The following is a 12,906-nucleotide window of genomic DNA, read 5'->3' on the forward strand; positions in this document are numbered from 1 at the left end:
TTATTCAGTTTGATTATTAGAGGGTCATGTTTTGAATTTTCAATTTCTGATTCATTTTTTAAATCATTCTGATTTCAATCCCTATTTCTTTCATGACTTTACATACACTACTTTCTTGCTACTGTCCCTGTCATTCTATGGCTGTAATATATTATTATGATACACTCCTGATATTTCATCCTGTTTAGAGTACTCGCTAAGTTTCTTATGGATTGAATAATGTCCAGTGAACTTCACTTTTAATGGTTCCCAAGAGATAGATAACAGAGCTTGTTTCCAGAAACAAAATTCTAACTTTGGGCCTTTTATCTGCTCTATTTTTCTTCATTTGAGTATTTTTCAATTGCTGGTGTTTTCCAAATACCAATGTGACCTGCCATTTGAATTTTGAGCAAACCATAAAATTTTGTTACGATATACTCAATGGAACTACCACCAGATGCATTATTCCTCGTTCTTCATTGGCTGCCATTTGAAGTAGTCTGCATTTCCTCATGAACGTTTTGTCTTTTAAATAATAACATTCAGGTATTAATTCTAATCCAACTCCTGAGTAGATTGCTTGACACAATTGTCTCAACTCAGGACCTACCTATTCTGTTTCTATTAATGAAGATGGGCTAAATAGGTCAGCCTCATTCTCTTTACCTTCATTGTTTTTTGTGAACTATTTGAAAGTATAGTCAGATAACCAAATTGCCATCATCTCCATTTTGCATGGACACCTCCTCTTCCTTTCTACTTTTGTGAGTCTGAGATCTAGTTACAACACAGTCAAGAAACAATCCAGGATGTTCCTCCTACAACATCTCAGTTTCCTTTACTTCCCCTGAGTTTTCCAAAACTCATTGTGAAACCAATATTTTTGAACTAACCAGGTCATCCCTAACAATAAAATCAAAAAGATTCCTGTTATTGGGATTTATGTATAACTCCAACTCTATTTACCAATCATTCTTTACTTCAATTCTATAATTGGGATCAGTTGTAACCTCCATATATACCTCAAATTAATATTTTCTCCCTTAACCCCTCTGAAAGACAATAATATCATCAGCGAGCTTCAGGAACTGGATTGCTTCCCTTTTTTTTAGTATCTGTTTGGTTTATCTCCTTGAGTAGAAGATTAAGGAAGTACCTTTTCCTTTGAAAATAATATATTCAGAATCTTGAATGTTCTGATTCTATTTTATCAATAATTGAGGAAGAACTTTCTTCGTTGTCCTAAGCTATCTCTTCTTTTCTTTTAGATTCTATTTGTATAACTTCAATTCCTTTCCTGGCAAACCAGTTTCTGAAAATTCCTCAGGTTTTCATCATAGAATCCCGACAGTGTGGAAACAGATCATTTGGCCCAACCGACCCTCCAAAGAGTATCCCATCCAGACCTATTCCCTTACCCAATCACTCTACATTTCCCCCGACTGATGCATCTAACCTAAACATCCCTGAACACTATGGGCTATTTAGGATGGCCAGTTCACCTAATCTGCACATCTTTGGACTATGAGAGTAAGCCGGAGCACCCGGAGGAAACCTATGCAGGCAAGGGGAGAATGTGCAAACATCCACAAAAATCTGCCCCTTTCTACTACTGCAATTAATCTCCCACTTAAGTTCCAGCAAATGGCTTCTAAATGTCTAGCCTTATTACAATGGAAACATATTCTTTTTCAGTATATCGCTTTGAGATTCTTGCTTTCTTCCTTCATTATTTTGGGTATCCTTCTGCCTGTTTCCTAAAACTATTTCATTTTCCATCCCTTGTGCTGGTGTGATAATACATCTATAGGCCATATATCCCAAAAACTGAATGATTACATCAAACAGCATGTCCTTTCACCTGTTCACAACAAGCAAGGTATTGTCCATATCCCACCAATATATGCTTGCAAAACTCACAACACAGTGTACAACATTAGATGTGATTGTGCAATTGAACAATATTTACTGGTAATCCAGAGTGTGCAAAGAATTACACTCACAACCAATTAAGGATTGTCTGTCGGGACTTGCAATGTTCCATGCTTGCACATACATATATATTAATAAATAGGGACCTGTCCTTTGCAGACAGAAGAAACATGTAAATGCACTGTGTCTGTTACAACTCAACAAACAGGTAATAGCAATTTGCTGGTTCACTTCCAAAGGAAATGTTCTGAACAACCAGTGTCAACTTGCCTTGGTTTAAAATGTAAACAGAGACTGGCAATTAACTGTCAGTCATCATCATTTGACATTTTTTCCATGGAAATACTTCTACCAATTAGAGTGCACCTGTCATCAAATCAGCACTCATCTTTTATGTAGTATCTATGTTAATTTTCACCTTGAATTATTACACTTGCAAATTATTCTAATGATTTGCAAAACAAAACGCTTTCACAAAATGAGTCTTTTTGTAGCAATATATTAGAAACTTTCTTCCTAAGGTACAGTTTCTTTCCTGCCCTATACAGTTGTACCAAGACTTTTCTACTTTCATGCACAATTTACCCTTCAAAATCAAACTACATACTTCCTGGTTGGGTCCAATCACCAATAGACAAGAGTGGGATTTTTATCTCCTCTAGCTCACAAATGCTAAATAGTTAGCATCCTCCTCATGGCCAAGTAGAGATCAACTAACTCAACACTGGTGGATCCAACATGTGACCTTTCTGAAGTATATATAGCAGGATGACACTTCATGGTACAGTTCTATCCCAACATTCCAGAATCCATTCCCCTCGCATAATCCATTTCTTTGTGTAAAAGATACTCTGCTCATTCTCACAGGCTATGCAGCATCACCATGCAGTTCATGAAGTATCATACATTGCCAAGGACATCACTGATCACCGCGCCTTTGGTTATATTTGTGGCAAAGAAGGGAATCACCGCTTCGTGGCAATAAAGACATCCCAAGCAGTGAGTGTGAATTTTCTTTTAAAAATATTTTCTCAGCATCATATTAACATAGCTGTGGAATAAACACCATCTAAAATAAATAGAAACATTGCATTTAACAGTTAATAACATATGGTTGTTGACTTTTTTTAACCATACTATAAGTGAAGCAGACCTAGATACGTTCATGTAACAACCTCTAGTGCTAAGTAAACCTGTACTGTATACATCATACAATCTTTACTCTTATTTTGATGTTAGGCTGAACCTGTAATTCTTGACCTACGTGATCTCTTTCAACTCATCTATGAACTGAAACTTCGAGAAGAGAAGGAGAAAATGGCACAAAAGGACAAACAATGTGAGCAAGCAGTCTATCAGGTAAAAATATCCACATCCTTCAATAGTGTGAAGATGAAGAACTGAACTGACAACATTCCGTCTACTAACCATTTCTTGCAATGTAGTTAATGATTAACGGAAAACAAATTAAAAATCTTTGTTTATAAAATAGTTACTTTAATTAATTGTACTTCTTTAGAAGAAACATAACTCTCTGGTAATTATCTATATGATAGCTTTATTTATTTTTATTTATACCATCAATTTAATATTTTAATTACAGGTTTGTTCCAATCATTTAGCAGTTTGTGTTCTTCATCTGTCAGAGCAGTATGTGGTATTGTTAGCCTGGCAAGGAGGTTTTGATAATTTCAGTTTCTTATGTATATTCTGGAAGTTCACATTGATTTCCAGGACACTTTACAGATGTGTGAAGTACTCCATGAATTTTTGTTTTGCACTTTTTAGGCAGTGCTGTATTTCTGCATGAAATGATTTTTGTGAGACAGGAAAAATGAGTTCAGTGGTGTTGCTGCAACATAAATAACATTAATATTTCTCAGATGTACAAACGCCACTAGGATGGTTTGTCAAATTCTGTAAAGTAACAAAATCTTATGGATCATTTTTCTAAGTAAGGAAGTTATCACCTTTTTATCTCTTCAATGTATTTTTTCAAATATAATTCCTGAGCTCAACAAACCAGAAAAGTTTAATACTTTACAAAAGCAACTACTATTGTGAGCACAAATAGCTTCTAATACCACAGAGAAACCTCCTGTATATGCAACTAAGAGTATCTCAGAAGTTCCAGTCCCAATTCCACAATGTTTACTTCAACCAACAATACAATGAGAGAATATTTGTGAGAAAACGTGCAAATTATGTATAATGCTTAAATGATGCCTCCAAGAAGGTAGAAGAGATCCAAACTGAGGGTTTTCTTTACTCTGCTTGATGGTTAATTATCAGTAATCTATGTATTATCTGTAGTCAGGTTGGAGAAAATCAAGCATTGTAATTGTCTTAATCATTAATGTCCCTCAAGAAAGTTTAATGGAGAATGGCCATCACCTCCAAATATGGCTACCTTGTTTCAGTTTACCTCTAATAGAAGGACCTCCAATTATAGAATCATAGAGTCAGAGATGTACAGCATGGAAACAGACCCTTCAGTCCAACCAGTCCATGCCGACCATATATGGACCAGTTTTGCTCTCATTGCTTTTTTGTACTATTCTTAATCATTCCTCAGCTACTCTGCTGCTACCTCAACCTCTTTAATGGTGCAATTTAGGAGCTGTATCTATCTAAGTATTATCTTTCCAGCAACTGCGCATAGGTCAAGGTCAAGTATAAAGTTTTGGCAAATTCTCTTTGAAGCCTATAGTTGGAATTAATTTGGCAAGATGCCTTTCATTTTTGAACCCTATTACATATTCTGATCACCTCAACTCAGTTCCCAACAGATGGATGTCCTATAATGTATGACCATTCTTATACCAATAATAGGTTGATCTTAAACAGACTATGTAGTCTTTTTTACAGAAGGTACAAGGTAGAGTATTAATTGATATATTGGCACAATTAGGAATTTTCTTCAAATTTTACTGTTGAGGTAAAGCCATTGATTAATTGAAACTATGCTTTACATTAACCTACTCTCAGTCTTATTACTTAGGTTGAGGGGGTGTAATGATCTAATGTACAAAATATTCATTCTTACTGAGCATACAAGACACAAGATGAACGTGAAGAAATCATACAAATCAATGATAGTTTTAATTGTTTCAAATTATAATTCAGAAACAAGAATAGCTTTTAATTGAATAGTGTATTTAAATAACTGCAACTTTCTACTTTGCAATCCTGTCGTATGCATCTTTCCTCAAATATGTTTTGTCTGATACTTCTGCTGATTTTCTCTCCCTTTGCATTTCTGACTTATTCTAATTCAGACAATTTTGGAGGAAGATGTGGAAGATCCTGTCTATCAGGTAATTTTGGGAATCTTATCACAATATTGAAAAACAAAGGTAATATAGTTAAGAGGTTTACCTATTACCTTCAAGATAAAGGGATACATTTCAGTAAATTTGCTTCTTGATTCTATTTGTAGTTGGTTTAATATTATTACACCTATTGGGAAGATAGGACGTCACAATTTGATTTTCAATAGGTGCATACTGCAACAAGCTAGGTTTCACAATCTTTCAAGTGTTTACATGGACTGGCACCCATTGATTATCTTAGTCTTGTCTAAAAATCAGATGCAATGAAATTTTGATTGTGTAAATGAAACAAGTACAACACCTTTTTTCCATTTTTGAGAAAATCACATTTACAACATAACTTTATCCTTGTTAAGGTTTCACCAGGTTCATATTGAACTGTATATCGCTCCATTTCCCTCATTTTCTGTTTCTTGTATTCCCTCTCATTTCATGTTCCATTTCTTAGAAAGAATCAATCATGCTGTACATTTCCTGATAACCCATCTGCATTCCTTACCCAAATAGTCAATATTAGTGAATAACAGTAATCAAACAAGCCTCAGCTTATCTACTTATCTATTATGAATATACTTTCCAACAGATGTGACTAGATAGTAACTCAGAATACTGTAGGTGGAAATGTTTCCCTCTTTAGCCAAGTGAATGGCTCCACAGAACTAAAGTATTTACAGTAAGCTGTTGATTGAAACCTCCTGAACCAAATAATTATTTCTCAAGCTTACAAAAGATATAACAGCATTATGGGTCTTCCTACACTAAATTAGCAATTCAAGAAGGAAACTCATCACTACATTTTTAAGGGCAATTAGGGATGGGCAATAAATGCCTCGCTGGCAGTCTACTGCATGAATAAAATCAAATATATCTGCTTAAGGGCAGACTGATCAAACTACAACTGCAACTTAGTTGTTGGATTAATTGGATCCAAAACAAACACTTTGTCAATAGGGGCATGCTAGATAGTTTTCAATTCTATCTTCCTGTCTGTTTTGGCTCAGTGTTAGACAGTACTTTACTTCGAGTCAGAAAGTAATGATTCAATTTCCACTACAATGCTTTATTGAGTGTTGTACAGCAGAGCAACTATTGGTTAGATGAAATGTTAAATTGAGGCTCTGTCTGTGCTCTGATGTGGATGCATAAGGCACATGGCAGAACTTAGATTAGATTACTTACAGTGTGGAAACAGGCCCTTCGGCCCAACAAGTCCACACCGACCCGCCGAAGCGCAAACCACCCATACCCCTACATTTACCCCTTACCTAACACTACGGACAATTTAGCATGGCCAATTCACCTGACCTGCACATCTTTGGACTGTGGGAGGAAACCAGAGCACCCAGAGGAAACCCACGCAGACACGGGGAGAATGTGCAAACTCCACAGTCAGTCGCCTGAGTCGGGAATTGAACCCGGGTCTCTGGCGCTGTGAGGCAGCAGTGCTAACCACTGTGCCACCATGCTGCCCTTGTGCCACCGTGCTGCCCTTGAAGATCATTAGAGGATTTCTCTTTCCCAAAACAATTATTAATCTCATTGTTATTCTTTAGAACCTCTGTGTATTAATTGGCTGTTACATTTGCCTACACAATAATGGTGATGCTGTGAAAGTGATGTAATGACTGTAAAGCATATTAGGTCCTCTTGAGGTCATTATATGTGTTATTAATGAAGATGAAGATAAAGGTCTCCTAGTCCCTTGAGTATTCACCACAGTCCTGACGAGTTCTTTCTTTACCTTAGTTAACTGAGTTGAGGTCTCTCTGGATTAACTGTAATATCCTTTCAAAAGAGTTAAGTTAAACTGATAACATGGAGACTCACCCACTGACTGTACAACTGAGAAGTCATAGTTACACAGCTCATGATTATCCATTTGTTGATTTCAATGGATGAAATTTTATAGGCAGTGCAACCATTGGCAAGGTATTTTGCAAGCAAAATGAGTCCGAAAATGTTCCTACCGTAAGCAGCCATGTTTTTACTTGCGTTATCTAACTGCATTGAACTTGCTGTCTTTATGAGCCTCCTCAGAATCGATTCGACAGCATTAAAAGACCTATCTTCCATCAAACAGTTTTTAACACTGATTGTTTTTCAGTGATCCTTCAAAGGCTGACTGAAGTAACAATGAAAGAAATGTAATCCTCCAGAAGATATGTGTCAGACCTAATATGTGGTATTAGCGATTTTGTTTCATAAAATATACTGGGCAAGCCCAGCAATCCAACTCAAACAGCTAACTCACCTCTGAAAACTATGGTTGATTCTCCTTCAGACTCATATTTGCCAGTTAGTTTAAGCTTTCAGTTTCTGGCTGTAAGATATTCCAACTTAAATGGAGAGGACATTCTAATGTAATTCACTGCCACCCATCTAGGCCACATCCGATGAGAGAATCATGATGTTCTAATAATTGTCAGAGAAATTTACCCAATAGTCATATGAGAAGAAAATAACAGTAAATGTTTTATAATTATGTTCCCTGATCATTTTTGACCACTGTTTAAATTCTTTTGGGTACTTCTTTTAGGTGATCCTAAAGTGACATATGAAAGTAATAGACTTGTGTTTACGTAGTGTCGAGTAAAAGGGATATTAACAGATTGATAATGTTACTGACAGGCAGCTAGAATTTTGTTCCGAAATAAGATTCTTTTTGATGAGAGTGAAAGCTGGAGTTACCCTGCCTCGGTCACTTGCTGGATGTGGAGCTGGCATTGAGTCTGTCATCCTCCGAAATGTCAGTGGAGGTTGCTTGTCCTTCAAGTGGCCAGCTGTCTCCAGGAATTTTACAAGGAGAAACTATGCCTGCTCCAAATCGCACCTGCGAGAAAACAAGAAATACTTGCTTTGGGGTGAGAACATGAGATTCATAACTTTTTTTTGACATTTTTGCTCCATCAGAGCAGCTGTCTACCATGGTGAAAACTGGGGTCTTTGATATCACTTAAATTAAGTATTTGATAGCATAATTGCATTTTTAACCTCAACTTCTCCAAGATATTCTGTGAAATAGATTGTTTAACTTTGAGTCCTACACAAGGAAGCCAAGAATTATGTGGGACATATAGGAAAATGGAATTAAGACAAGAATCAAATCAGCTCTAGCCTTATTGAATAGTGGAACAGACTCAGAGTTGGTTGGCCTACTCCTGCTCCTAAGTCATACGTTCCGAATGTATGAAATGTGTAGCCATATCGTGCACAGCAAGATCACATGGTTTGATAATGACTAGATGTTCTACTAATGCAGTATTGATTGAGAGATAAATACAGACAAAGACACAGGGAATAATTCCTCTTCTCATCTTCAGAATACTACCAAGAGATCCTTTACATCCACATGAGCATTATGGAGGGTCTCGTCTTAACATCTCATCTGAAAAACAACACCTCTGACAACCTCTTTTAGGACCGTATCTTTGGTCCGTCCATGGTGGCGGTCTTCTGATTTTATATAATGCCTTAATTTAAAATAAAACACTCCCCAAAGCAGCCACATCCCAATTAGTTCCAGGATGTTTTGTGCAAAAGTCACTCATTGAAATGTGGAAAAAGGCTGGACTTCTCTGATGCAACTCATGGACATGCCACTATTCATTGGGCCACATCCCTAACCAGAAATTAAAATCAACCAATGAGATGAGTAAGCTCAGCCTCAGTTTTGTAATGAATTCCTGGTTAGTTATGATAATTATCAGAGATAAAAGTCCTCACGTTCTCCTCCATGATAATGATCAGCACAATCCAGATTATTGATCAAAGTCTCACTCAAAAATACTGATTGGTCTGCATGCCTTGTGTAGTACCAGTAGCCATAGTGTAAAAGGACTGGACGACACCATGAGACCAGCAATTCAGGATGATTCTAAAGCTTCCCCACCTGCCTGGCAACAAATACAGAGTGGTTTCCCCTCGCAATGATAACAAGGCAGTTGTGGTCAAATCTTTTTTAAAATGTTGTTAGTGTGCCACAAGTGGAGATGACATCTCTCTTGCCCTACCTGCAATGACAGACTGATTTTCCTGCCATGCAGAGGACCTCCCATTGGCCTTTCTACCTCTGACAATAAAACTATCATCCTTAACTGAACAGCAAGTACTTATACTGTCTACTAATTTGCCAGTTAATGGAAAACCAGATGACTTCTTACCTGATCTGGCCGACATGGGACTCCATATCCAGAATAACATGGTTGACTGTTAACTGCCCTCTGAAATGACCAAACGGTATAAGAGCAGTTAGGGATGAATAACAAATGCTGGTTTTGCCAGTGACACCAACAATGTATTGAAGAATTTTAAAAAATACACACTACAACTTTGCCCATAAAATAGGTGCAGTGAGTTGAGGAATTTCTAGTTATTTATATTTAATATTTTCATTTATTTTTAACAATCTGTCATGTATCTTCTATCATATGTGTCTTCTATGTAGCATGCTGTAAATTTATTTTCATTTGCACTTCTTTTGTTCAACCATTTTTCATCCAATCTAGCTGTATTACACTCTGTTGTTTTGTTTCGCATCACTTCCTTCTATCCAGCTATCTCTTCTACTCAATTATTTTTCCATCCCTTGACTTTGCTCTTTGGTAGAGGCAGAATCAGTTTAAAAGCTTTACAGATCAACTCACAGAACCATATGTGTAACAGCCCTTATATTCAGTTGGAACGATGGTATCAAGATGCATTGCATACTCAGCAGAATGTGATACCTCTGCTTTGGTCATTTAATATCAAAAATTACCTTTTTCTTATGAATGAATTTTAAGATGTATACATTGCATGGAACCACACACCACCTTCCAATGCCCAATTAAATCTCTGTCACAGATATATCAATAACTATTATTTGAATACTAATTTCCATCACTTAACTTGGAAGGTAACAAAGCTGAGCTTGGGTTAATTAGATAAGTGCATTAGTTGTTGAAGTCCTGAGGAGGACTCATTTATAGCCATACTGTAACTTAATCCATGATAATTTGTTTACAGTATCCCTGATATATATCTGTGTGTCATGGCTTGTTAATTGATAAGCAAAAAAAAAAATCTCTGGTGCGCAAAAGGTGTATAATATTATATGTAACAGAACATTAAAGTTCCCCTAATGGCCAACAGGTTTATTCAGTGTATAGCTGAATTATAGAGGATTGGCCCAAATTAGATCGCAGCCTCTCTTGAGTTACTTGATATCGATCAGTGGCAATAGAATCACTAAAACTATCTTTAGAACCTCAAGACTTGGCCGAAGTTCCTTATCATTTCTCCACAACTCTGCTGGTAATGCAGACTTGCGGATGATAGTAACGACTGGTTTGGTGATTCCTATTGTAAATATCAACTCAACAACCAATATTCGAGCTCACACATTCATGAGGAACATTTTAATAACTACTATTGTATCACTGTGGTCATTGAAGTTACACTCTATGAACAGTTTAATCTTTCAGCAAGTGCTACAATTGTCGTGAAAAAAGGTGAAAAAATCATAAAGATCAATTTGAAGAATAGTGTTCACTTTGTAATTAACTGTGTATAAAGGGCTGAATGACCCATAATCAATGTCAGCTCTAAGATCTGCAGTTCTGCCACTTTCAATCATGAAATGTGGTGAATAGTTAAAAATTAATGGGAAAGAGGAAATCAAGAACATCCCCAACCTCAAAGACGTTGGGGACACCATATCATTGAAAAGGACAAGGCTGAATCATTTGTAACTATCTTCAGCCATGACCACCCCTGATGTCACCACCAACATAATTGCCTTTTAAACACTTACCATGATGTCAAGGAACAGTTGAGTTGTGCAACAAAAGCTCTGTAAACAGACAACATTCCCATGATAGTGATGATGACTTGTGATCCAGAATTGGCTACACCTCCAGCTAGGTTGTTATAACACAGTGACAATACTGGCATTGAATTAGACAATCATTGCATAGCTACAACACAGAAAGAGGCAATTTAGCCTATCAGGTCTGTGCCAGCTGAATAAACTACAATTCGTTCTAGTTATTGTAACAACTTGTTCAGATGTATCATTACACACCTCTCGAGCAGGTGGGACTTGAAGTTGGGCCTTCTGACCCAGAGATAAAGATATGACCATTGTATCATACCAGCTATAGCTACTCATTCCAATCCTACTTTCCAGCATCTGATCCATAGCCTTGCAGATTATGGCACTTTGGGTGCAAATTCTAATTCCTTTAAAATGAGTTGAAGGTTTCCATGTCAATCCTTAAACTAAGCAGCAAATTCCAAACACCAACTCTGCTCTGAATGATTTTTCCAAATCATATCACCTCTAATTTTCTATTAATCACCTTAAACCTACGCCCCTATTAACTGACCATCTACTCAGGGAAGCAGGTCTTACCCTGTCTATCCCCCCAAGCTCCTCATTATTTTGTACACTTTAATTAGGTCACATCTCAGCTTTCTCTGTTTTAGGCAAACCAATTCTAGCCTATCTTATCTTTCTTGAAAGCTACAATTTTCAAGCCCTGGCAACTTTCCTGTGAACTGAAAATGTGTTGCTGGAAAAGCGCAGCAGGTCAGGCAGCATCCAGGGAACAGGAGAATCGACGTTTCGGGCATAAGCCCTTCTTCAGGAACCCGAAACGTCGATTCTCCTGTTCCCTGGATGCTGCCTGACCTGCTGCGCTTTTCCAGCAACACATTTTCAGCTCTGATCTCCAGCATCTGCAGTCCTCACTTTCTCCTCAAACACTTTCCTGTAAATCCTTTCTATTTTCTCCCTGAAGAAATTATGTCTTTTTTGTAATAAGGTGACTAGAACTGTACACAAAACTCCAGCTGTAGCCTAACCAATGTTTTATATAGTTCCAGTATTGCATCTCAGCTTTTGTATTTGATGATTTGGAGATGCCGGTGTTGGACTGGGGTGGACAAAGTTAAAAATCACATAACACCAGGTTATAGTCCAACAGGTTTAATTGGAAGCACACTAGCTTTCAGAGCGACGCTCCTTCATCAGGTGATTCATCAATCACCTGATGAAGAAGCGCGCTCCGAAAGCTAGTGTGCTTCCAATTAAACATGTTGGACTATAACCTGGTGTTGTGTGATTTTTAACATTGTATTTGATATTGCACCCACTGAAAAAACAACTTCCTGTTCTGCCACCTTCAGGGATAGATGAACATGCATCCAAAATTCTCTACATCTCAATATGCTTCCATTTATTGTGTAACCCTTTGTTTGCCCTCCTCAAGTACATTACCATTCACTTCTTTGGATGAATTTAATTTGCCACTTTTTCACTCATTCAACCAAACTATTTTGTATCATTCTGCAGTCAAGAGTCATCTGCTTCACTGCTAACTACATGACCAATTTTTTTGTTGCATGAAAGTTTTTCAATCATGCCTTCTGGATTTAAGCCTAAATCATTAATATGTACCACAGGCTGAAAGGGAACCAGCACTAATCCAGATTTACATCAATGGAAAAGCTTTCCATTCGCAAAAGTATCTGTTGACCATTATACTTTGTTTCCTGTCCCTAAGCTAATTAGAACCAGTTCATCACATTCCCCTATTTCCTATGAGCTTTCATTTTTCTGACTAATGTGCTTTGTGGGACCTTGACAATTGCCTTGTCACTAGAATCCATGTACACGACA

The 12,906-nt window shown here is 37.1% G+C and overlaps 1 protein-coding gene across 7 annotated transcripts in view; it reads left to right on the forward strand.

The window, feature by feature from the left end:
* Window positions 1-12,906, forward strand: part of LOC122554382 (disabled homolog 1) — a 697,887-nt gene that overhangs the window by 629,915 nt on the left and 55,066 nt on the right. For 6 of the 7 annotated variants that reach the window (XM_043699303.2, XM_087990639.1, XM_043699302.2 and 3 more), the window contains 3 exons: window positions 2,782-2,913; window positions 3,154-3,273; window positions 5,193-5,231. In XM_043699303.2, the coding sequence (XP_043555238.1) occupies window positions 2,782-2,913; window positions 3,154-3,273; window positions 5,193-5,231 (291 nt within the window). The remainder of the gene's footprint in view (window positions 1-2,781; window positions 2,914-3,153; window positions 3,274-5,192; window positions 5,232-12,906) is intronic. The other variant, XM_043699307.2, reaches the window with a different exon arrangement.

The sequence above is a fragment of the Chiloscyllium plagiosum genome, unplaced genomic scaffold, assembly GCF_037043375.1.
Source record: "Chiloscyllium plagiosum isolate Xiang-an unplaced genomic scaffold, Cpla_swu_hap1 HiC_scaffold_9, whole genome shotgun sequence".
Taxonomy (NCBI): Eukaryota; Metazoa; Chordata; class Chondrichthyes; order Orectolobiformes; family Hemiscylliidae; genus Chiloscyllium; species Chiloscyllium plagiosum.